This window comes from Myxine glutinosa, chromosome 1 (genome assembly GCF_964187855.1).
Source record: "Myxine glutinosa chromosome 1, kmMyxGlut1.1, whole genome shotgun sequence".
NCBI lineage: Eukaryota > Metazoa > Chordata > Myxini > Myxiniformes > Myxinidae > Myxine > Myxine glutinosa.
The window spans coordinates 163,981,573-164,006,618 of record NC_136261.1 but is presented as its reverse complement, the minus strand read 5'-3'; the positions used below and the strand labels follow the sequence as shown (position 1 = coordinate 164,006,618).

Genomic DNA, 25,046 nt, shown 5'->3' with positions numbered 1-25,046 from the left:
TCGATGGAGACAGCGATCTGTTAGTGTATTCAATGCCCAAATAGCTATGTGGAATTCTCTCGTAGAAATTAAACTCCCGTTGTTTGAACTTTGGCCGAGGTCATTATTTACTTTTAATGATGTTTATATACGAATCAAAAAGAAGATAATTGGTTTTGGGTCGTCCTTTCCGCATATCTCGTGGGATTGTGAGTTGGAGAGACGACCGTGATGGCGGGGAGGGGGTTGGCATTATCTAAAGCAGGGATTCAACCCATGTCCTTATAAAAGGTCTTTGTCCGAGGTCACCGAGTCTGATCGGTGCAGATGTTTGTGCGGCACCTGGGAAAATAACGTTGTGCGTGAGCCCAAACCTGAAAATGCTGGAGGCCAAAGCTGAAATTGAAAAAAACAATATAACCTATTTTACTCCAGGACAGCGTTTCTCAACCTGGGGCCCTTGACCCCGACCGGGGGGGCCACGAGCGGACGCCGAAAAACTGCGATTCAGAAACACCAAAGTCCGTTGGCTATCGAGGGGGAAATGCCTCTCTCGGCTGTATGAACTCCGGGTTGAGGTGGAAATCTTCCTGCGAGACAACGAAAACAACCTCCATGTCCACTTCGACAATGAAGAGTTCGTCATGATGCTCGCCTACCTGGCCGATATATTCGGCCGACTCAACGAAATGAACCAGTCCTTGCAAGGCCGTGATATGACAGTCAGTGACGTTCAAGACAAGCTTGCCGGACTGTCTGCTAGAATGGAAGTCTGGCAGGCACGAATCAAAGCCGGGTCCACTGCCTCGTTTCCTTTCTTGGACGAGCACCTGCAGACGCAGAGGATTGAGCTTCCCGTCAGCATCAAAGATTGCATCACTAGACATCTCGACAATCTCTCCGCTGAGTTCAAATCGTATTTCGACGATGCACCGTTGGATGTTCCGTGGCACAAAGACCCGTTCAACGCCAAAATTGAACCTACTGAAGACGAAGCAGAGGAGCTGGCAGAGTTGAAGGTTTCAAAAGCAATGAAGCTGGTCTTCAGTAACAAAGAAGACCTCTCCACCTTCTGGTTGTCTGTTCAGGATGCGTATCCACTACTCAGCAAGAAGGCATCCGTAATGCTCATTCAATTCGCCACAACATAATGTTGCGAATATGGAATTTGGCCTCCATATCCGCTTGTAAATATTCCCCTATTTTCTCCAATACTCCCCAACTTTCCCCAATCCCCCATTCCCTAGTCCCATTGCATGTAAATAACAATCAGTAGAGCCGACCTTCCCCTTATTCCCCCATTAAATGTCGTGCCCAGGTCCACCGCACCACACGTAGCCAACTTTCGGACATCTTCCTAGTTATTCTTAATCTATGTCAGTTAAGGCCTCGTTTCCATTAATTATGACTCTTCGTTGCACCAGAATGTGATTATATGGCATCAGTAGTGAGTTTAGGACCTTTCCCATACCTCCTCCCATCTTCTTCCCCAAACAACAACAATAACAACAACTACAACAACAATTACAACAACAACAGAGGAGATGGCGGCGGAGCGGGGGAGGATGCGTCCTCACACCGGCTCGATTAGCTCCAGACCATGCGCTCCACGGGGTTACCCCGAAGGGGCTGGCTGTCAGCTCCTCGTCAGGGGCGGAGCCAGTAACCCCCCCCGCACGCACCCAATGAGAAGCAACGTGCCGATTCCACGAGGCGGAGCTAACGAGCCGAGGGCGTGTCACTCCCCGCCGGATATACGCAGCCGCTTGCCGGACGTGACGTAAGATGCGCCCCCAGCTTGAGACGACAAGACGCCACCTCGAGCGCTGAGAGACCTCCTGCATCTGTTGGGCCGCGCCATCCTGTCCCTGAGCACAAGGTGCACCTTGTGCTGGCCATCGAATACCCGCTTTCCTTGTCATCAATCCCCGTGTGAGTCAGTTTTTGTCCTGTTTCTCTGTGGTCTGTGGGGAATAATATAAGGTTGTGTCTAAGTGCCTGTCTTCCTATGATGTACCTCTCGTCCCTGTAATCTGACCTTCCGCACGAATATAACCTCCTCCGGAGGTCTTGAGAACTGAACCCCTGGTGTCGTATTGTGTCATTATAACCCAGCCGGGTGTCTTCTCTTTCCTATTGAGCCAGCGTAGCGCGGCTTCGTCGACGTTCGAGTACAATCGGGTAATTTGTGCGGACACGACGGCCATTCCGCTCGGCCCACCTTAACATCAAAGTCGTGTCTGTAACAATTGGTGTCAGGAGTGGGATTCGAGGCCCGACCAAATTTTGAAAAAAAAACGAATAGAGGAAAAAAAAAAAAAATTTGGTCAAAATTTGGAGCGGCCGAAATTTGTTTTGTTTTACGAAACTCGAATTTTGCAAGTCGCGCTATGGCGGATCAAGACGGCTGGGGTCCGGTAGGGGAGAGTGAGGTAGGGTCGATCCAGGACCAAAATGAGGGACAGGAGGAGAGCGAAGCAGTGAGGGCGGCAGGTTCGCAAAATAGCGCCGTCACGCACGAAGAAGCGGGCGCGCAAAATGGCGCCTCGCTGATCACCGCGCCAGCGACCGTGGCAGCGCCCCCGATGGATTGGGGCCTTTTTTTCATACAAATGAAGGCCCTTATGGCCCAGAATAGCGAGAAAATGAGGGAGGAAACGAGGGCTGATAATGAGCGATTGGGTGAGCGGTTGGGGAACCGGATGGATGCTCAGGGTGAGCGATTGGGAAACCAAATTGAAGAAATAACGAACCGAATGAGGGCTCGGAGTGAGCGATTGGAGGGCCAACTGGGGGTAATGAGGGACGAAGCGAGGGGTACCGGAGAGGGGTTAGACAACGGGATAAAGGAGGTGAAAAATGGGTTAATGGGGGTAGAAAATAGAATGGCTGCCCAGGAGAATCAGATAGAGGGAGTGAAAAATGGGGTAGAGGGAGAGGAGATTAGAAGAGGTGTGAGTGAGGAGGTCGGAGGAGTGCGCGAGGAGGTGAGGCACTGTAAGGAGCACATGGAGAAGGAGGTGAGAAAGGGGACTGTAAAGTTACAAGGGGGCATAGAGGACCTGACGCAGGAGGTGGAGCAGCTGACGGTGGGACAAACGGAGTTAGTGGAGCAGGTTCAAAGGAACACTGCGGTATTAGGAGGGTTGAAAGCGACACAAAACGACATAAAAAACGACTTGATAGCGACAAAGAGGGAATGTCAGATGGTACGTGAGGGACTGACAACGAGGTTGGACGAGGTGATAGAGGTAATGGAGACGAAGGACCGGCAGGTGAGGACGCACCTGGAAACGGTCAAGGTAGCCTTGGAGGACGAGCTTGAGGAGACGTACCGGGGAATAAAAGAGGTGAAACACAAATTAGAAGAAGTGGAAGAAGGGATGAGTGAAATTAAGAAGCGACGGAGAGGGGATAAGAAAGAGATAAAAGAGGAGATAAAAGAATTGGTCCAAAGTCTGTGTTTGGATCGTGATGATGTGCTCATTAACCGGATGAGGGATTCGCAGGTGATGGAGGAGAAGCGAAGAGGAAGAGGACCCGGTGTAAGTGGTGACCAATATGGTCGTGCGTATGATGCGCCAGGGGATTTAAAAAGCTTGGGGATTGGTTTGGATCCGGGTGTTCGTGAAAGGCCGTTGGTGAAGTGTGCGACAGGTCTGGTGTGCGAAAATGGAGGTGTGCAAGAAAGTCCGACTCTGGGGTGTGTGAGGAAAAAGTGTGTACCAAGGAGTGAGTGTGCTGGCGAGAGTGAGTCGGTCGTAGCGCGTGTGCGAGGGAGCACGTGGAAGCGCGGGGTGGTGAGTGTTACAGAGGGTGTGACGGGAGAGTGTGCGCAAGAGTGTGCGCGAGAAAGGTGTGTGACGGACAGGTGCATGAGGAAAGAGTGCGCTGTCAGAAGTAAGGAAGAGTGTCCACCTGTGGTGAGTGTTACAGAGGGTGTAACGGGAGAGTGTGCGCGAGAAAGGTGTGTGACGGACAGGTGCATGAGGAAAGAGTGCGCTGTCAGAAGTAAGGAAGAGTGTCCACCTGTGGTGAGTGTTACAGAGGGTGTAACGGGAGAGTGTGCGCGAGAAAGGTGTGTGACGGACAGGTGCATGGGGAAAGAGTGTGCTGTCAAGAGTAAGGGTGAGTGCGTTGTCACGAGTGGAGGTGAAAGTAGTGAGAGTGACAAGGAGCGTGAGTTAGTTGTGACAGGTGAGCGAGGATGTACACCTGGGATGGAAGGATGCACACCTGGAATGGTAGAGCGTGAGTGGGAATGCACGCTGGAGTTGGTGGTGAGGCACATGGTTGGGTGTGCGAATGAGGGCACACCTGTGATTGTCACAGAGGAGGTGACCAAGGAGGGGGCGCGAAGAGGTGTTTTGGTGAGGTGTGCTACGAACGAATGTGTGCCAAAATGTTCGGTGGTCAGGTGTGTGACCAAGGCTGTGAGTGGAATGGGTGTACCTGGGTGTGTAAGGAAAGGTACGAGGAGAATGGGAACGGCTGCATGTATGAGCACGAAAGGGGTAGCGTATGCATGTAAGCCTGCAGGCGAGGCGTCGACGATAACCGGGTCAAAGGTTAGGTCGACTTTTAGCCGAATCGGGCCCTCGGTGCGTGCCGGGCTTCGCGTGCCGCGAGAACCAGCGGAGATCCGAGCCACGGCGGGTTCGAAGGGACCGCCGTGCGCGATCCACGCTGGGCCTCGCGTGGAGCGGCCGCGTCCGGGCTCCACTAGGCGGAGCTGGCAGCCCGATAGAAAGGGTCGTCATGGCGACCACTTTTTGGTGAGACGTGCCGTCAGGTCGAGATCGGGGCATTGGATGGCTCCGTGCCGAGATGGTGCGTGGGATCTCGGCCCGGGTAAACCCCCATCCCTGCACCGAGTGCCGGACGTATCCAGCCGCTGGCACAGAACAACCAGCATCCATTGCTTGGCTTTACGAAGCCGGGCTTTGGACAGGGATTGGCGCACCGAGAGGTATTAGTGAGTCGACTGGGTGATGAGGTTAGTGTTTTGGACCCAAAATTAGAGAAAAACAAAATTTGATGATTGGCAAAGGATTGGCAGTAGTGATTGGCAGAGGATGGGCAGTGATTGGCCAAATTTTTGATTTGTTGAAATCTGATGTGCAAAATTGGTAGTGAGAGACCCCCGATGTGGTGGGATGGCATCCCTGCCACCCTTCCCATGGGGGGCAGAGGAGCAATAGCTTATGGGGTGTATGGCAGTGAAAACTAGCCCGGGTGGGTTAGGATATTGTGTGTAGGGATCTAGAGAAGATGACCTTAGGTAACGTTAAGGTTAGTTAGTGACTGATACCTGTAGTGGGGACGCAGGTAGATTAGTGTGGATTATAATGACGAGGGAGCGCAATAGTTTAAAGGGACGACTGGGAAGCGCAAGTTTCAGAAGGGAGTAGTTAGCTGAGATGATGCCGTGTTTGTGAGAATTGAACAGGTGTGATTGCACAGGTGTGCAACTGGACAGGTGTGTGGAGCAGTGTATGAGTAGTGAGTGTGTGGATCAGCGCGAATGCGCTTGGGGAGAGAAGGGTGCAGGTGGCACCAGGTGTGAGAGCACAGGTGTGCAGGTACAGGTGTGTGGAGAGAGTTGGAGTGAGTGGTACGGAGTGGTGTGCATGGTGCGAAGGTGTGGATGGGGGAAGAGTGGACCCCTTTCACGAGCACCCGGGGCGGGTAGTGTAAGTGTTAGGTAGAGGGTGCAGGTAAATTGTGGTTGGATATTGGCATTTGTGGTGCGGTTGCAGAATGGTGTTGTGAATGGGTGCATTAGTGTTGTGGAAATGGCTGGGCGTGTAGCCTGTTAGTGTGTGTAGTTGGTTGGGCACTCCACCACTGTGAGGATGTCGGCCAGGTGAGGCCGCAGGTGGGCTCTGGGAGCCGGTAGTTGTGAGTGGGTGCCTGAGGATCCCGGGTGTGGATCGGGCAGCCCAGTGCCAGAGAGGGCACGGAGTGGGGAGAGAGCCAGAGGGCCTTCCCCAGGTAGTTAGGTTAGGGTGAGGAGCAGGTAAGCTCGGAGGCAACTGCAGTGGTGGAGGTGTGCAGGTGGGTAGACCCACTGGGAGAGGTACACGCCGCAGCCCAGAAATTGTGCGAGGGCACTGGGAGATGAATCGGGGGAGTGAGACCCCAAATTGAAGAGCACCACAGTTTGGCCAATGGGAATTGGTTTTTAGAACCCATAGTGTAAGAGGGCCAATGGTTTGGCCGGAGAAAGCCCCCGGGTAGTGTAAAGTTGTTAAAGTCATTTAGGAGATAGTTAGGATTGATGAACCTGTCGCACCATACGCAGCCACTTACCTGTGGTGATGATGATGACTCCACACCTGTGTTTTCTTTGTTCTGTGTGCAGGAAATGAGATTGCTGGGGATTTGTGAGACGCATCACGACGTGGATGAGACATTGGGGTGATTCCATCTCTCCCTCCCTAGGAGGGACTGATGATGAATTGGTGATGGCAAATTATGATGTTGAGTTGGAGATGGCAAATTTTGATGAGAGTTGAAAATGGCAAATTTGATTGGTTAGGAGGGAGAGAAGACGAATTTGGTTTATGGGAGGAACGGGGAAGACAGTAGGGATGTTTGTTGATTTGTAAAGTAGATGTTTATGGGTAGTGTTGTGTTTTGTGGATACAGTAAGGAGTAAGGGAGGGGCCATGTAGGTTACCTGGTGGGGGGGGGGGGGCGTACGATAGGAACGTACCTGTCTCACCTGGTTCCCATGTGCCCCCAGTGTGCATTACCTTATATTGCGTGCACTTTTGCGCCCTTACCACCTTACTCACTTGTTTCTTCTTTTGTCTCCCACCTCCGAGGATCTGGCTTTGGGGTAGAGAGAGAGGAGAGAGAGGTGCTGGCTACGCAGTTGTGGGCCTGCACTTTCGCTGTTGGCTGCCGGGATCGATACACCATATGGACCGCAATGTTTGTGGCCACCCACAATGGACCGCAGTTCGTTTGCGGCCAAGCACCACCCGGGGATGGACCTATGGGTCAACGTGGCACCTATGCCATAAAGGTGAACCACTGTTAATTAACACCAAGTGCACCACAAGAAGAGCAAGAGACACCTGCAGGGTTAGGGGTTGTCGAATTTATTTTTATTCCAATGAACAATGGTGACTGCACCGATTGGTGGTGGGGTGGTGCTTTTGATGCTCGGGAAGGGTGCTCTGCACGTTATTAAAGGCCGTCGGCCACAGAGCACTCGTGGGTTGGTGTATCGATGTTGGCAAGCGCGCTCTCTCTATGCATAACATCTGCATGTGTTCCTCCAAAAACAGGTCCTGGATCGTAGTGTAAATAGCAGCGTAGTCGTGTAAATAATGCTCCCTACCGGCTGTATGTGTAGTTTGAGAATTCTTTCCGGATTCGGTTATCCTGTGGGTGTGTTTCTGTGAGGAGAAGGGTGCAACGTCGCAGGGGGACATATTTACTCATTTGTGAATATCTGTAAAACTGTCGCACTCAGGGTAGAGTTAATAGTAGAGGGAACTACATTGCGTGCCACACTAAAGTAGGTAAAAATTTATCGGGTCGGGACGCCCCGAGGGTAGAGAAGGGTGCAATGTTGCGAATATGGAATTTGGCCTCCATATCCGCTTGTAAATATTCCCCTATTTTCTCCAATACTCCCCAACTTTCCCCAATCCCCCATTCCCTAGTCCCATTGCATGTAAATAACAATCAGTAGAGCCGACCTTCCCCTTATTCCCCCATTAAATGTCGTGCCCAGGTCCACCGCACCACACGTAGCCAACTTTCGGACATCTTCCTAGTTATTCTTAATCTATGTCAGTTAAGGCCTCGTTTCCATTAATTATGACTCTTCGTTGCACCAGAATGTGATTATATGGCATCAGTAGTGAGTTTAGGACCTTTCCCATACCTCCTCCCATCTTCTTCCCCAAACAACAACAATAACAACAACTACAACAACAATTACAACAACAACAGAGGAGATGGCGGCGGAGCGGGGGAGGATGCGTCCTCACACCGGCTCGATTAGCTCCAGACCATGCGCTCCACGGGGTTACCCCGAAGGGGCTGGCTGTCAGCTCCTCGTCAGGGGCGGAGCCAGTAACCCCCCCCGCACGCACCCAATGAGAAGCAACGTGCCGATTCCACGAGGCGGAGCTAACGAGCCGAGGGCGTGTCACTCCCCGCCGGATATACGCAGCCGCTTGCCGGACGTGACGTAAGATGCGCCCCCAGCTTGAGACGACAAGACGCCACCTCGAGCGCTGAGAGACCTCCTGCATCTGTTGGGCCGCGCCATCCTGTCCCTGAGCACAAGGTGCACCTTGTGCTGGCCATCGAATACCCGCTTTCCTTGTCATCAATCCCCGTGTGAGTCAGTTTTTGTCCTGTTTCTCTGTGGTCTGTGGGGAATAATATAAGGTTGTGTCTAAGTGCCTGTCTTCCTATGATGTACCTCTCGTCCCTGTAATCTGACCTTCCGCACGAATATAACCTCCTCCGGAGGTCTTGAGAACTGAACCCCTGGTGTCGTATTGTGTCATTATAACCCAGCCGGGTGTCTTCTCTTTCCTATTGAGCCAGCGTAGCGCGGCTTCGTCGACGTTCGAGTACAATCGGGTAATTTGTGCGGACACGACGGCCATTCCGCTCGGCCCACCTTAACATCAAAGTCGTGTCTGTAACAATATCTTTGCGAATCTGGATTTTCTGACCTTGCGACCATTAAAACGAAGTCCAGAAACCGTCTTGATGTTGGGAACGATATTCGCCTTGCTGTGTCCAAGACGGAGCCGGACATAAGAGGCCTCGTCAGACAAGCCCAACAGCAAGTGTCTCATTGATTGTATTGCTTAGAAAAATGTTTACTTTGATTTATCTTTTAAGACTGAGTAAATAAATTTCATAAAACGAAATCTGCATCTTTTATTGAAGGGCAGGGGGCCACGAATGTTAAGCGACTCGGTAGGGGGGCCATGGGCCATCAAAGGTTGAGAAACGCTGCTCCAGGAGATGCCAGGATTACCCACCCAAAATATCGTTGCGATCGGTTCAGCCGTTTTTGCGGTACCTTTGAACGGACAGACAGAGACGGATGGACATTTGGTGAATTATACTAAGATAGCCTATCATATTGTTGCGGTTTTGCGAAGCCTGTTCCCTTACAAAGGGGAGATTAAGCCCTTGTTCTCCTTGGGTCTTCGAACCGCGAGACTGAGTCGCCACTTCCGGGCAGACGTGGAAAAGGGTCTCGGGACAATTTTTGCACGTACCTAAGTACCCACGCCACCGTGGACGCGGGGATCAAGTCTCACACGAACCACGCGTAATTGAGTACACCCGAGCAGATGGCGTACCATGTGGTCCGTGCTGTTACCTTGCTATTGGAACCCGATCAGAGCGATATAATTCGTACCATGCTAAGTCAATGATGGAAAGACAAAAGCGGTCGAATCAAAGGAATAACAGATTTAATTATTATTTACACAATGTACAATGGTAGAAGAAGAAGAAGAAGAAGAGACACAGGGCAGTCTTAAGCAGTCTTAACTTATTTCCCCAGACAATGGGCCCACTCACACATACAGGGAGATGAAGGAAGAATGTTCATGCACTGAACGCGCCGGCTTTGGTCCTCCAGGAACGGCTCACCCGGCATGGCCCTCTGGCGGTCACCGCACGTATCCCGACGAAGGCAGGCAGGCAGGTGGGAAAATCCTCATGGCGCGTATCTCAGCAAAGGCAGGCAGAAGGCAATATGCGCGCGTCTGTGGCCCGGCACGGCTGTCTTTCACAGCGCGATTAATACAACTACGTGGAGCGCGGGGAACAGGGCAAAGTTCGTATCCCAACGTTCGTACCAACTGTGAACTCTCGTATATGGCCCCGACTTATAACTCGTCTGCCTTATAACTCAACGAGCGCCTCTCCCCTCATAACTCAACGGAGGATCTGACTCCAGCTCAACTCCACTCATAACCCGTAACTCAACAGAGGACCCCGGCTCATAACTGAGGCGGGGGCTCTGGGCACAGGGTTATATCGTTCCGCCCTGGCCCGATCGAATGTTCCAATCCCCGCCTTTTGCCGCAGTGGTAAGTCACTCCCCTCGAGCCCTGATTGGCGGCTCGTGCTTACCGGTCACTCCCACTCCTCCTGCCCCGTCTTCCTTCGGCCTTGATCGACTTGTTCAGGCCGGCCTCGTGGTATTTCGCGCCAAAACTCAAAGCATCGAGGCATCGTAAAGGGCCTAACTCTCCTTGTCCTACTCAACTGCAAAACTAAACACAGGAAAGGTCTACGCTTACATTTACGATGAAATAACTGGGCTTTAAACGAGGCTACATGTTGTAGTGTAACTAAACTATGAGGGGAAATTAACCTTTATTATAAAAACACAAAACCGCAACAATATTATATATTCTGCTATATTTTGTTATATTCCCGTCTTTCTTTCTCACACACATCCTCACTGCAAATGTGTCCTCCTCCAAAGTAGAACCCTGTCACTTGAATTTTCTCACCTGCTTTAACTGCCATCCGAAAAATAATTGGAATGGCCCGGGATTAATCTGAATCACTAGACTTGTCGCTCTGACGTCTCAGACAAGTTAGTGCCTTCTCTATCTTCAACTGCTTACTTCTTTTTTTTATCTTGCACCCTCTTCCGTTTCTGTTCTCTGTTCACCCTCCCTCCACTCCTCCCCCGAAGGTTTTCCAAGGCACACAAGTTCTCCCAGTAACCTACTTCTTGTGATACTTCCAAAACACAGCCTCACTGCTCACCTCAACTCATTTGTTCCTCTTTTCGCTCACCAGTAAAACGACAGACAACAATCGCTCTTCACTTTGTTCAATCTCATTCTTCCCTTTCGAGCTTCAAGATGACTGTTTACCCCAATTTCAGATCACCACCATCCATACTCATCATCTTTTCTACTCTCATGAACCCTCCTTATGTCCACCCTTTCCTTTTCCATTTATAAATCTTGGAAGCACGACAAACAGTGCCTTTAAGCGTGTTTTAATCACTGTTCCCAGGGTGAAACTGCAAAACTGCAGGCTTAAAGGGAGTTTCCACGTCCTAGTCATGTCCAAGTGCATCTCCCAGTGAGAGCTGACTCATTGGGCAAAATGGACAAAGCTGGGTCCATCAGAATACCTCCTTAGCATCTCCTTTCCACTTCCCAATTGGGGTTTAAACATTAGGAATTTTGGCACCTGGGTGTGATTGATGTTAAAATAGAATGACATATTTTAAAAAACTATAACGGCTCTCTTCAACGTCACGACGTCGACCGATATCCCTTTGCCCACGTTATTACATCATTATGATACTTGTATCAAGTTTGATTTAAATCCATTCAGCTGTGCCCAAGTTAGCACATTTTTACCTGACATGACCCCTGTTCTTTGACCTATTGACCAAAAAATTTAATCAGTTCATGATTACATCATTATACATACCTGTACCAAGTTTTAATTTAAATCCCTTCAGCTGTTCACAAGTTCTCACATTTTTACCTGACATGACCTCTGACCTTTCACTTCGGGACTCCCAAAATCTAATCAGTTAATCTTCACATCATTATACATATCTGTACCAAGTTTGAATTAGATCCCTTTCGTCATTCTCAACTTATAGACCTATTACAGACTTTGACCTTTAACCGTTGACTGATTGAACCCAAAATCTAATCATTTAATAGTTACATCATTATACATACCCATACTAAGTTTGAATTACATCACTTCAACCATTCTCGAGTTATATACCTATTACAGAATTTAACCTTTGACCTCTTGACCCCAAATTCTAATCATTTAATAGTTACATCATTATACATACCCGTACCAAATTTGAATTAGATCACTTCAGCCATTCTCAAGTTATAGACAAATTACACATTTGACCTTTGACCCCAAAACGAATCACTGAATCTTTACAATATTATACATACACTGTACAAAGTTTGACATATCATTTCAGCCGTTCTCAAGTTATAGACCTATTACAGATTTGACCTTTGACCTTTGATGCCAAAATCTAATAAGTTAAACTTTACAATATTACACATACATGTACCAAGTTTGAATTAGATAACTTCAGTCGTTCTCAAGTTTTAGACCTATTACATATTTGACCTGTGACGTTTGACCCCAAAATGTAAACAGTTCATCTTTACATCATTCTACATAAGTGTACCAAATTTGGTCAGAATCCCATCACTGGTTCACAAGTTATCATGGTAACAGTATTTTTTTTACTTAACATGACCTCTGGCCTTTGCTCTTTGACCTCGTGACCCCAAAATCTAATCAGTTCATCTTTACCTCATTGTACATACCTGTCCCAAGTTTGAAGTCGATCACTTCAGCCGTTCTCAAGTTGTAGACCTATTACAGATTTGACCTTTGACCCCAAAATCTAATCACTTAATCTTTACATCATTATACACACCTGTCTTAAGTTTGAATAAGATCACTTCAGCCATTCTCAAGTTATAGACCTATTACAGACTTTGACCTTTAACCTCTTGAGCCCAAAATGTAATCAGTTCATCTTTACATCATTCTACATAACTGTACCAAATTTGGTCAGAATCCCATCACTGGTTCACAAGTTATCACGGTAACCGTATTTTTACCTAACATGACCTCTGACCTTTGCCCTTTGACCTCGTGACCCCAAAATCGAATCAGGTCATCTTTACCTCATTATACACACCTGTACCAAGTTTGACTAAGATCCCTTCATCCGTTGTCAAGTTATCGCGGTAACGAACACCTATCACGGAGGGACGGACAGACGGATAGCCAGACGGACAACCCGACCCGGGTCGTTTAAGATCATCCATATTTTCAACCCTTTCCACCCTCCGTCTCCCCTGCCCAACCCGCCCCTTCTGATCAGCACATGATGTCAAAAAGGAAGTGTTCCAAAGGTGCATTTCGCATTATTTGAGTGGTGCAGGGAGGTTCCAGATTATCAGCACATTTGATCAAAATGCCTATGTACCGTGAAAATGTCTATGTAGTGAAAATTCCAGCTGAACCATTATTGACGCAGCAACGTGGCCGTAAATTATTGGCAACAGTTCGAGAAACAAATATAGTCACGTTTTCCTTCCCAAAAGGAACAGGATCCAAGAGAGAGCGTGAGAGGAAATATTTTTCTGAGACAATCCTTTGTATAAAGAGAATATCGTGCCTTTCCTCGTCGAATCTCTTTTCGACAAAGGAACAAATTAATGCCAAAACTGAAACATCAGATAAAATGTCACCCACCCCTCTCACCCGGTCAAGGAGAACGAAAGCATTGCGTTTTCACCCCGAAACGCGCGCCCCCGTACAGTGCACCCGGTATTCGCCATTCGTGGCCCCATTCCATCACGAATCTCCTCCGGACGCGTGCGATGAAAGGGGAAGATTATAAACACGGCGAATAGAACAGAAAACCCGACACCCATTGCTCCGCGGGCGTGGGAAATGGCGCGGCGCGCGTTCCAAGCTGTCATCCTGGGACCTCCGGGTTCTGGGAAGGGAACGATCTCCGAACGGATCCGTGAGCACTTTGGCCTACGTCCCGTGTCCTGCGGGGATCTACTCAGAGGCAACATCTCTCGGAGCACGGGTACGTGAAGCGCTGAATCAGGAAGGGCTGTGAGTGGACACATATGCCATCAATGGTCGCGAGTGATTGCGTAGGTTCCATGATTCGTATCAGCGACAGAAGTCTCTCTGTTGGGACAACGTCCCAGGTTCCATCGTAGAGTTTCGGGAGACAGCCTTTTCCTTTTTTGGCTTGACTTCACAAATTGATTAATTTTACTTTGATTTTTAAGTGGATAGGATGATTTGAGGGTGACAAAAGACAAAGATTCTGATTGGGATGAGAGTGAAAATTTACAAGATAGAAGGACCGGTTCTCCTAAATGGGGCAGAGGCTTGCGTCTTAGGAAAGGAAGAGGAAAGATTGCTGCAGAGAACAGAGATATGGATGCTGTGAGGGCAAATGGGGATCTCTCCCCAGGTGTGGGAATAGGAATGAGGATATCATGAGGTGTGCAGTACAGCATTAAGTGACATTAGTGAAAAGCCAGGAGAAGCACATCTGTGAAGGTTGGGACATATACTACATGACCAAAAGTATGCGGACACCCCTTCTAATTGGTGGATTCAGCTGTGTCAGCCACACCTATTGCTGACAGGTATATACAATCAAACACACAGCCATGCTGTGTCTATCTCCATAGACAAACATTGGCAGTAGAATGGGCCTCACTGAAGAGCTCAGTGACTTTCAACGTGGCACCGTCATAGGATGCCACCTTTCCAAGTCAGTTCGTCAAATTTCTGCCCTGCTAGAGCTGCCCCGGTCAACTAAGTGCGGTTATTGTGAAGTCGAATCGTCTCGGAGCAACAACAGCTCAGCCGCGAAGTGGTAGGCCACACAAGCTCATAGAATGAGACCGTCAAGTGCTGAATCGATTGGACTTGGTGCGTAAATTAGTGTGATTAGTGTAAAGTAAAGCGATTAACATAAATTAGTAAAGCGATTAGATTAACGTAAATTTAAGCGATTAACGTAAGTTAGTAAAGCGATTAGTGCGTAAATATTGTCTGTCCTCGGTTGCAACACACACTACCGAGTTCCAAACTGCCTGTGGAAGCAACATCAGCACAGCAACTGTTTGTCGGGAGCTTCATGAAATGGGTTTCCATGGCTGAGCAGCTGCACAGAAGCCAAAGATCACCATGCGCAATGCCAAGCGTCGGCTGGATTGGTGTAAAGCTCACCGCCATTGGACTGGAGCAGTTGAAACGTGTTCTCTGGAGTGATGAATCACGCTTCAACATCTGGCAGTCCAACAGACAAATCTGGGTTTGGCGGATGCCAGGAGAACGCTACCTGCCCGAATGCATAGTGCCATCTGTAATGTTTGGTGGAGGAGGAATAATGGTCTGGGTTTAGGCTAGGCCACTTAGTTCCAGTGAAGGGAAATGTTAACGCTGCAGCATACAATGACATTCTAGACGATTGTGTGCTTCCAACTTTGTGGCAACAGTTTGGAGAAGGCCCTTTCCTGTTTCAGCATGACAATGTCCCCATGCACAAAGCAAGGTCCATACAGAAATGAAATGACAGAAATGCTGTCTTTCCCTCATGGTCCCCCTGTGCTGTCTTTCCCTCATGGTGCCCCTGTGCTGTCTTTCCCTCACGGTGCCCCTGTGCTGTCTTTCCCTCGCGGTGCCCCTGTGCTGTCTTTCCCTCGCGGTGCCCCTGTGCTGTCTTTCCCTCGCGGTGCCCCTGTGCTGTCTTTCCCTCGCGGTGCCCCTGTGCTGTCTTTCCCTCGCGGTGCCCCTGTGCTGTCTTTCCCTCGCGGTGCCCCTGTGCTGTCTTTCCCTCGCGGTCCCCCTGTGCTGTCTTTCCCTCGCGGTCCCCCTGTGCTGTCTTTCCCTCGCGGTCCCCCTGTGCTGTCTTTCCCTCGCGGTCCCCCTGTGCTGTCTTTCCCTCGTGGTCCCCCTGTGCCGTCTTTCCCTCGTGGTCCCCCTGTGCCGTCTTTCCCTCGTGGTCCCCCTGTGCTGTCTTTCCCTCGTGGTCCCCCTGTGCTGTCTTTCCCTCGCGGTCCCCCTGTGCTGTCTTTCCCTCGCGGTCCCCCTGTGCTGTCTTTCCCTCGCGGTCCCCCTGTGCTGTCTTTCCCTCGTGGTCCCCCTGTGCTGTCTTTCCCTTGTGGTTGTCAGCTCTTTCACGAGCCTCGATTCAGTGTACAAAAAAATGGTTTGTTGAGATCAGTGTGGAAGAACTTGACTGGCCTGCACAGAGCCCTGACCTCAACCCCATCGAACACCTTTGGGATGAATTGGAACGCCGACTGCCAGCCAGGCCTAATTACCCAAAATCAGTGCCCGACCTCACTCATGCTCTTGTGGCTGAATGGAAGCAAATCCCTGCAGAAATGTTCTAACATCCAGTGGAAAGCCTTCCCAGAAGAGTGGAGGCTGTTATAGCAGCAAGGGGGGGATGGGGGGGGGGGGGGGACCGACTCCATATTAATGGCCATGATTTTGGAATGAGATGTGATGTTCAGGTGTCCACATACTTTTGGTCATGTAGTGTATGTTTATTCTGGTGTACGGTCACATTCCCCCCCTGTCAATTTCCCCCACTGTCATATCCCCCCCCACCCCCCCTGGACATATTAAAATGGGTTAACAAAACCTAGGGGGTTAGGGTTAGATTAGGTTAGGTGGTAAAATTTCAGGGTTAGGGTTGTTAGGGTTAGGGTTAAGCTTGTTAGGATTAGGGTTAGGGTTGTTAGGGTTAGGGTTGTTAGGGTTAGGGTTGTTAGGGTTAGGGTTCGTAAACTAAAAAGTTGTAATCCACACATCTCCTCCAGTGTACCAGTACCCGTGAAAATTAACCGTTTTAAATCAGACCTATATCAACCAATTCATCCCTGCTAGTTAGTTATAGTCTATTCAACTTCTAAATGCCCCTCAAAGAAAACTAATATAATGCGATAAATTTACTGGTGGTAAAGTTTCATATATGCGAGGGGGAATATGACGGGGGGGGGGGGGGGATATGTCAGGGGGGGAATGTGTCCTGGGAGGGAATATGTCCAGGGGGGAATATGACGGAGGGCGGGATATGACAGGGGGGGGGGGGGGGGAATGTCCTACACCCGTTTAGTCGCAAGGAATGGATACGTGGTCAGGTGGGTCTTTGATATGGATGGGGTTGGCAGATGCAAAAGGAGAAGAACAAAACTACGGTGGACAAGAACGTGATAAAGGATGCTCAGGATTTAGTGTTTTGGAGAGTGTAACATCATGTGGCTGCCACCACAAAAGGGTGGAATTATTTGGGACCATTAATGTAGAATACTTGATTTTAGTCAAATTTCGTTTTTAGTTAACATCTACATCACAGTGTGAAAGCGAAAATGTTTGCTTCTGAATTGTACGCTTGCATACACCCAAACTGTCAGATCTTTGGAAGCTAAATAAAGTCGAGCCAGATACAAAGTTGGCCGACTTCGGCCCATTGTGGAAGGGTGAGTTGTAGTTTCTCCACCAATTGTTGTTTCTGAGCTGACTTTTCCTGGATTTGTGTATGGTTCAGCCTATTATGATTGGAACTGCTCTTCTAGCTGGAACAATACCGGTAAGGGGTGCTACATCCTTTCCATCTTCTAGCTGGTACGCTTTCCTTTGGATGGGGAAAATCAATCCGTCAACAGATAACCTAACCCTAAATGCAAACAATCTAACCCTTCGGGGAAGGTATCTGTTTCGAGGAAAATCAATGTTCAATGTTCAAAAAATTGTTCAAAAATTGAATTGTTCAAATTGTTCAAAATTTGATTGTTTGTTTTGATTTTTGATTTGAATTTGAATTTTGAATTTTGAATTTGATTTTAATTTTTGAATTTTGAATTCAAAATCAAAACAAAATTTGAATTTTGAATTTGAATTTGATTGTTTTGATTTGAATTTTTTTTTTTTTAATTCAAAAAACTTCAAATTGTTCAAAAAACAATGTTCCTTCGAGGAAAATCAATCCGTCAACAGATAACCTAACCCTAAATGCAAACAATCTAACCCTTCGAGGAAGGTATCTGTTTCGAGGAAAATTAATGTTCAATGTTCAATGAAATTGTTCAAAAAATTGTTCAAAAATTGAATTGTTCAAATTGTTCAAAATTTGATTGTTTGTTTTGATTTTTGATTTGAATTTGAATTTTGAATTTTGAATTTGATTTTAATTTTTGAATTTTGAATTCAAAATCAAAACAAAATTTGAATTTTGAATTTGAATTTGATTGTTTTGATTTGAATTTTTTTTTTTAATTCAAAAAACTTCAAATTGTTCAAAAAACAATGTTCCTTCGAGGAAAATCAATCCGTCAACAGATAACCTAACCCTGAATGCAAACAATCTAACCCTTCGAGGAAGGTATCCGTTTGCATTTAGGTTGTACATCTCAGGAAAATAGCTATTATGTTCTGGTACCCTGGCTATTAAAATTCTAGACATCTGGAGAATTAATGATTGCGGAAATGCAAGTTGATTCTGAAAATGATGTATATATAGTCTGGGTGGATTCTCCTTAAAACAGAACCCGAGCGGCATTTTGGGGGAAACGTTGGCAAACACTTTTAACATAATTTGAGTGGCTTGAATCAATTTCTGGTCCTTTAGATGTGATCTTGTCCTTGACCTACTTTTTTTTGCGCCCAAACCGTCAGATCTTTGGAAGTTAAATAAAGTCCAATGTTAGACCAACATCCAACCAATGTTCGAATTTTGAATTTAAAATAAGACAAGATTGTAGGGAGCAGACATGAAATGATTCATGAACCTATCCTTCTATTGAGGGACACATATAAACCAAACCGTAGAGGAGAATGGAAATTTCACAATAGCTTTTTGCATTTACAACAAACAGAAAGTTAAAGAATCCCAGAATGAACTTTTGATTTAGAGAACAAATGATGCACACAAAGTACGTATGTGCGATGAAGTTGAGATAAGCTGAAGGGAGTGTCGAAAAGACAGGCTTGATTCATTTGCACTCCGACAACTTCGGCCGATCTCAATTTATTCAGCCAGAACAGCACAACCGTATTTTATTCGGCGACTATCTGACCACACAACACCATACAGTATCCATCTTGAATATCACAGTGAATTATGGGTAATCGAAGGATCTGGAATTACAACCAGGAATGGCAATCTGACATTCTCCCCTTCTTAAGAGAAGAAACTAGTAAGTCCCCTACAGATCGAGGTAATCAGGTGGATTTCTGTTACGCTCGTATCTGTGCAGTGGAGGTGCATCAGAAGCATTCTTCGGAGTAATCCCAACATTTGAGAAGCCAGCAGTCATGATTATTTATTACCAGTCATGAGCTGATCGTGTGATATACAGTGCATTCAGAAAGTATTCAGACCCCTTCACTTTTTTCACATTTTGTTATGTTGCAGCCTGATGCTGAAATCGTTTAAATTCATTTTTTCCCTCATCAATCTACACTCAATACCCCATAATGACAAAGAGAAAACAGGATTTTAGAAAGTTTTGCAAATTTATTAAAAAGAAAAAACTGAAACATCACATTGACAAAAGTATTCATACCCTTTGCTATGACACTTGAAATTTAGCTCAGGTGCCTCCCATTCCTCTTGATCATCTTTGAGATGTTTCCACACCTTGATTGGAGTCCACCTGTGGTAAATTCAATTGTTTGGACATGATTTGGAAAGGCACACACCTGTCAATGCATATCAGAGCAAAAACCAAGCCATGAGGTCGAAGGAACTGCCTGCAGAGCTCAGAGACAGGATTGTGTCGAGGCACAGATCTGGGGAAGCCTACAAAAAATTTTCTGCTGCATTGAAGGTTCCCAAGAGCACAGTGGCCTCCATAATTCTTAAATGGAAGAAGTTTGGAACAACCAGGACTCTTCCTAGAGCTGGCCGCGCGGCCAAACTGAGCAATCGGGGGAGAAGGGCCTTGGTAATAGCGGTGACCAAGAACCCGATGGTCACTCTGGCTGAGCTCCAGAGATCCTGTGTGGAGATGGGAGAAACTTCCAGGACAACCATCACTGCAACACTCCAACGATCTGGGCTTTATGGCAGAGTGGCCAGACGGAAGCCAAACAGTTCAATCTTGGTTTCATCAGACCACATAATCTTGTTTCTCACAGTCTGAGAGTCCTTTAGGTGATTTTTTGCAAACTCCAAGCGGGCTTTCATGTGTCTTTCACTGAGGAGAGGCTTCCATGAGGAGGGTGTTTTTCGCATCCGGGTGTAGCTGCTGCATGTGTAGGCGTATGTGCCCCTGCTGGCCCACCTTGGCTGGCCGTATTGAGGTTGAAGGGCCGAAACGGGATGATGCTGAGGACCTCGACTGAGGACCCGGTCAGTGAGGCACACTTGTGACCAGGTGTGTTTTGAAATTTTATATATATATATATATATATTTGGCATTTAATATGGATTATTTTTTTTTCGCCCACACGTTCTCTATCGCCAGCTGCATATATATATATATATATATATATATATATATATATATATATATATATATATATATATATATATATATATATATATACACATATATATATCTCTATATATATACAGACTTGGCATTTAATATGGATTTTTTTTTTTCTTGACGGGTTTACTTTCTTAACTCAGTATATCAATCTGGTGAGTTTCTTTTACACTTTGGTGATTTATTTGTTAAAAGAACCATGTCACTGATTGTCTGTCGCAGCAAGAATTCAACAACAGGATTATATCACAGGTGGCGTGGCAAAATGTACGGACAGGTGCATTTGATGATTGGCTTCACAGTCGGGTATACAAGGGTTGTTGCGTTCTGTATTAGTGGAAAACAACTGCTGCACGTCTCCAAAAGTTATTGCCGCTTCCTCTGGATATGGTCCGTCAACTCGACAATGCTGTTTGTCATGGAGTGGTGGCTTTACGAAATTACGGCATGAAACAGCGTGCTATTGCTCGGCAGTATGGCATCACTCAATGTCAGGTGTCAAAGATCCTAAAACGAAATGCTCAGAGGGGTGTCCCTACTCCAATACCGAGGCCAGGACGTCCCCGCAGAACCACAAGGAGGGATGATCGCCAGCTGCACCGGTTAGTCCGCAATGGCCGTACCAAGTCTTAGGGCTTGGGCCAAATTGATACGTCTTAGGGCCAAATTGATACGAACGGAATTCCGTTGGAGATTATAGCCATCTGCTCCCAGGGCCTTTTTCAAGGCGACAAGCAACATACCATTTCGCTCCTTGCTCGATCCCACCACCTTGATGATCTTTTCCGAAAGGGTGCCGTCAGTCTTCTTCGGGATCTTGGAAGCGCCAGGTTTATTCTTCCCTCGCTTGACAGACGAGAACGAAGTTGAAACTTCTGCCGGAACGGGAACAGTCTCCGACATTTCGCACCAACAAGAGTAACTTATTAGAGGTAACAGGAAAATCCAAAAAGTTCAGTGTTGCACAAATAAAGCGTCGCTTCGCCTTCGGATACAGGCAAGCGTCGCTTCGGATACAGGCTTAGGGCTAATCGGCTTAGGGCTGACTGGCAGCAACTGACAAATGTGCCTGTATCCAGAAGGCTAGTCAACCAACGACTGGTTCAAGCAGGCTATCGTGCCAGGCGTCCCCTGAGAAAGCCACGCCTGACCAGACAACACCGCCAGCGCCGATTGCAGTGGGCCAGGGAGCACCATCAATGGCAGCCAGGACACTGGAATCACGTGATCTTCAGTGACGAGTCTAGATTTCTGGTCTATGGTCAAGATGGCCACGTCCGAATGCGCAGACAAGTGCATGAAGCCTACAACAAAGATTGTATAGTGCCAAGAGTCCAAGCTGGAGGTGGTGGGGTGACCGTTTGGGCTGCTTTTCATGCAGGGGCAAAACTGACCTGGTTGTTCTGAATGGAAACCTGAACCAGTTCAAGTACAGGGCCATTCTGGAAGAAACATTGCTTCCATTTGCTCGTGCAGCCTTTCGAGGAAACTTTGCCTTCCAAGATGACAATGCACGGCCTCATCGTGCTCACATGATCCAACACTTTCTTGCTGACCGTGGTGTAGAGCATATGGAGTGGCCTGCCATGTCCCCGGATATGAATCCGATAGAGAACTTGTGGGCAGAATTAACGCGTCAAATCGACCACTTGGACCAGCAGCCGACCTCTGTGCATGAATTGCAGCAGGCTATTGTCACTGCATGGCAAGCGATTCCTGTCCAAACCTTGGCAAATCTCGTGAACAGCATGCCTCAACGTGTACGTGCTCTCCTGAATGCTCGTGGGGGTTACACGAAGTACCGAACTGTAATTTTACTGTCCGTAATCCCAGTCATAATTTAACTTTTGGTTTTGTTAAATAAATTTTTGGCTAATGTGCAAAATGAAGACATACTTCTGGAAAACGTACAGAAGTTTAACACAGTACTGTCCATGAATTGAGTTCGATATCAGTTCACATCACTTTCAAGGATCAATTTATTTGTTTCGAAATGTCAAATGTGGTTTTTGTTTCTTTTAAAGATCACATTAACAAAATCTAGAATAATTTCAACATAATTCCAATGAACTTTTGGTTCTAAGACATCTTGAAAAGTAAGTTCAACCCCACAAAAAAAATATTCCATATTAAATGCCTTGTCTGTGTGTGTATGTATATATATATATATATAACCCCAAACTATTCATTCCATCCAACATGTAATTACCTTTTTGTCGATTTACTTCACCGAGAAACGTTGGCAGTCTTAACAGTTCGTGACTATTATGCTGTCAAAGGATATTCCCAGCAAACTCCCAAAATATTCCACACACAATTGGGAAGGAATTCGCTTATAACAGCATGGTGGAACAGGGTTATCTTGTCGTCTTCTTATATGAAGAAAGTTTGAACAACTAAACAATATGCATTGTGGTGATGTTGAAATTGGAGTGAGAATAATTCAAATTTTTCAAAATGTTTAATTTCACTCATTTTATGCAGAGGTTCAAACCAAAGCATCTAACACTGAGCTTCTCAGCAAAGCAGAAGTGATGTTTGCTCACGCTATGTGTAAGCTGCTAGGATGTTTGACGAAGGTGATGTTGGTCGTCTCCACGCAGATGGTAGGTGACTGAGCAAATTATAGAGCAGAATGTTTGTGAAGTACAACACAACATTGTGTGTGTGTGTGTGGGGGGGGGGGGGGGGGGGGCGGGGGGGTGCTTGTTGGAAAGCTAATGATTGATTTATTTGTAATAAATATTTGTTTGCTTAATCATAAAGATGTCTTTCCGGGGCCTGTCTTTCCGGGTGGAGGAAGAAGAAACAGGACCTGCACATTCACAAAGATAACAGTAACAACTACATGCTACAAAATATCCGTTTTCAAGTGTTTTACTTCATTTTACATCCTCATTGAGACACAGATATATATATGTATATATATATATATATATATATATATATATATATATATATATATATATATATATATATATATATATATATATATATATATATATATATATATATATATAAGAAGAGCTCTCTGAGGCCTTCAGAAAGAAGGTTATAGAAAACTCATTCCCTCATAGTTTGACCTCTGGTGACCTCATTAGTGACCTCATTTGCATATAACACATATCATTGTAAAGAGTGTCCCAGGACAAACATTTTGAGGGGTCATATGCAACCATAGGATGACGAGGTAAAACGTTATGGCCATTTGAATTTCGCCTACCCCTAATTTTCGGAAATCACTGACAGGGGGGGGGGGGTACCATCAAAATATGCGTGGGAGGTACCTTGGGAATGAGTTTTTTTTCTGTTAACATGGTTTTTCCTAACCCCTAGGGTGGGGGGTACATGGACATACCCGGGAAGTTAAGTTGTGGGGGGGGGGGGGGTGTGGGGGGGGGGGTGCATGTAAACCCTACTCAGCCCACGGACTATGGTAGACAGTTATAAGAAACGCTTTAATAAGCGTTATAAGTTATAAGGAACACCTACTTGAGGTTGTTTCTGCCAAAGGGGGCAATACCACCTATTGGAGCCAAGGGTGCACTTACTTTTTCCACATGCAAAATTTGCATTTGTGTTTATTTAAATTATACAATGGACTACAAAATGTAAATGTTTCATGATATTTGTTATATTATATCACCTTTATCTTTCAATATTGTTGAAATGAAGATCAAATAGCTGTATGTTGGAATATGTTGAAAAAGTCAAAACTTTACATGGGGTGTATTAACTTTTTCACGTGACTGTAGCCTCGTATAGTTAGTTATTTCTTATTAAATGTATGGCATGATTAGCCATACTTTAAAGGAGAGGCTGCACAATACTTTTACTGAATTGTGTTATCAAAAATGGGTTTATCTCATTCAATTGATTGTGGACGAGTATAACTATATAGTACATACATTAACAAAAGCCAAGCAATGAAAAGCATTTATAAAATTAGGAAATTAAAAAGTTAACCTGAGAATAACTAGTCAAAATCAGCGATATTAATATAATTTACAGAAGGAAATAATATTTTGGTAAAGGCTATACTAAAAGACGAAAAGTATTTAGACAGTTCCTGAGATAAATTTTGTGATTTGAACAAAGAAGGAATTTTAGGCTCATTTTATGCACAATAATTAAATAAAATAAAATAAAGCATAAATATATAATAAAATTATTACATGGTTTCGTCTTTAAATGGAGTTTTTTTTAGGAGTATGCTGATTTCACAATGCATAATTTTATTGAATTTAATGAAGTTGTTTTTTTAACTATTTGAATAAGAAGTTGTGAAGGTAATATAATGATATCATCTTCGGGAGGTCAAAAGTAAAAATGGTCCAAAACTCTCATTTTGATACTACTAGCAGCAAATCATTGTGATCATAAGCCACGTGGGGGCAGTATAGGACATTCAAACCCATAAAGCGATCAACTAACATAGGACATTCAAAGACATTGACTGATTTTCTCACTTCAGGGTACTAAAACAAACGAATAGAATTCACTACTATGCAGATATTTTCATTACTATTAAACCACTGATATTCAGGAAACAGATCTTAATTTGTTGCCCGAGCTGGACAACTTGTTGTTTAATTGTCCCTCGCGATCTACAAGCTCAAGCATTATTGATTAACCAGCCCTTAGCTGCCTGACGTCACCATCAAAATTGACAGAATAAGTCAAGACACAAAATGGTTTCAAGCATGTATTATAACAAGACATATTTACAAATGGCAAATTCACAGTTATGTATGTACAAGAACATTAACAAAGAATTATTCACAGGCACCTGCACATTCCCCTTATCCCCAAATCGACATCCATGCCATCGGATCCTCATTAGTGACTTATAAGCTTTACATTAATATGGCGCCAATCATGCATCCGTGGTAAAAGATAGATGGAGTTGGGGCAAGACAAGATGTGAGCTAAGAGAAAGAAGATGGCGTCGTATATCGTGCCCTTGCACACCTTGCACTGGCCCGGTTGAGATAGTGCTAC

General features: G+C 46.0%; 2 protein-coding genes across 4 annotated transcripts in view; one reads left to right on the top strand and one right to left on the bottom strand.

Annotated features, from left to right (window-relative positions):
• The window catches only part of JAK2 (Janus kinase 2), a 324,490-nt gene extending 311,113 nt beyond the window's left edge, over positions 1 to 13,377 (bottom strand). The window contains exon 1 of one of the 2 annotated variants that reach the window (XM_078779492.1): positions 13,270 to 13,377. The gene's annotated coding sequence lies outside the window, so the exon portion shown is untranslated. Of the gene's footprint in view, positions 1 to 12,686; positions 12,706 to 13,269 lie in introns of those variants that run through there. The other variant, XM_078779484.1, reaches the window with a different exon arrangement.
• AK3 (adenylate kinase 3) overlaps positions 13,105 to 25,046 on the top strand; it is a 64,245-nt gene continuing 52,303 nt past the window's right edge. The window contains exon 1 of one of the 2 annotated variants that reach the window (XM_068105205.2): positions 13,105 to 13,606. In XM_068105205.2, the coding sequence (XP_067961306.1) occupies positions 13,462 to 13,606 (145 nt within the window). In that variant the 5' untranslated portion in view covers positions 13,105 to 13,461. The remainder of the gene's footprint in view (positions 13,607 to 25,046) is intronic. The other variant, XM_068105204.2, reaches the window with a different exon arrangement.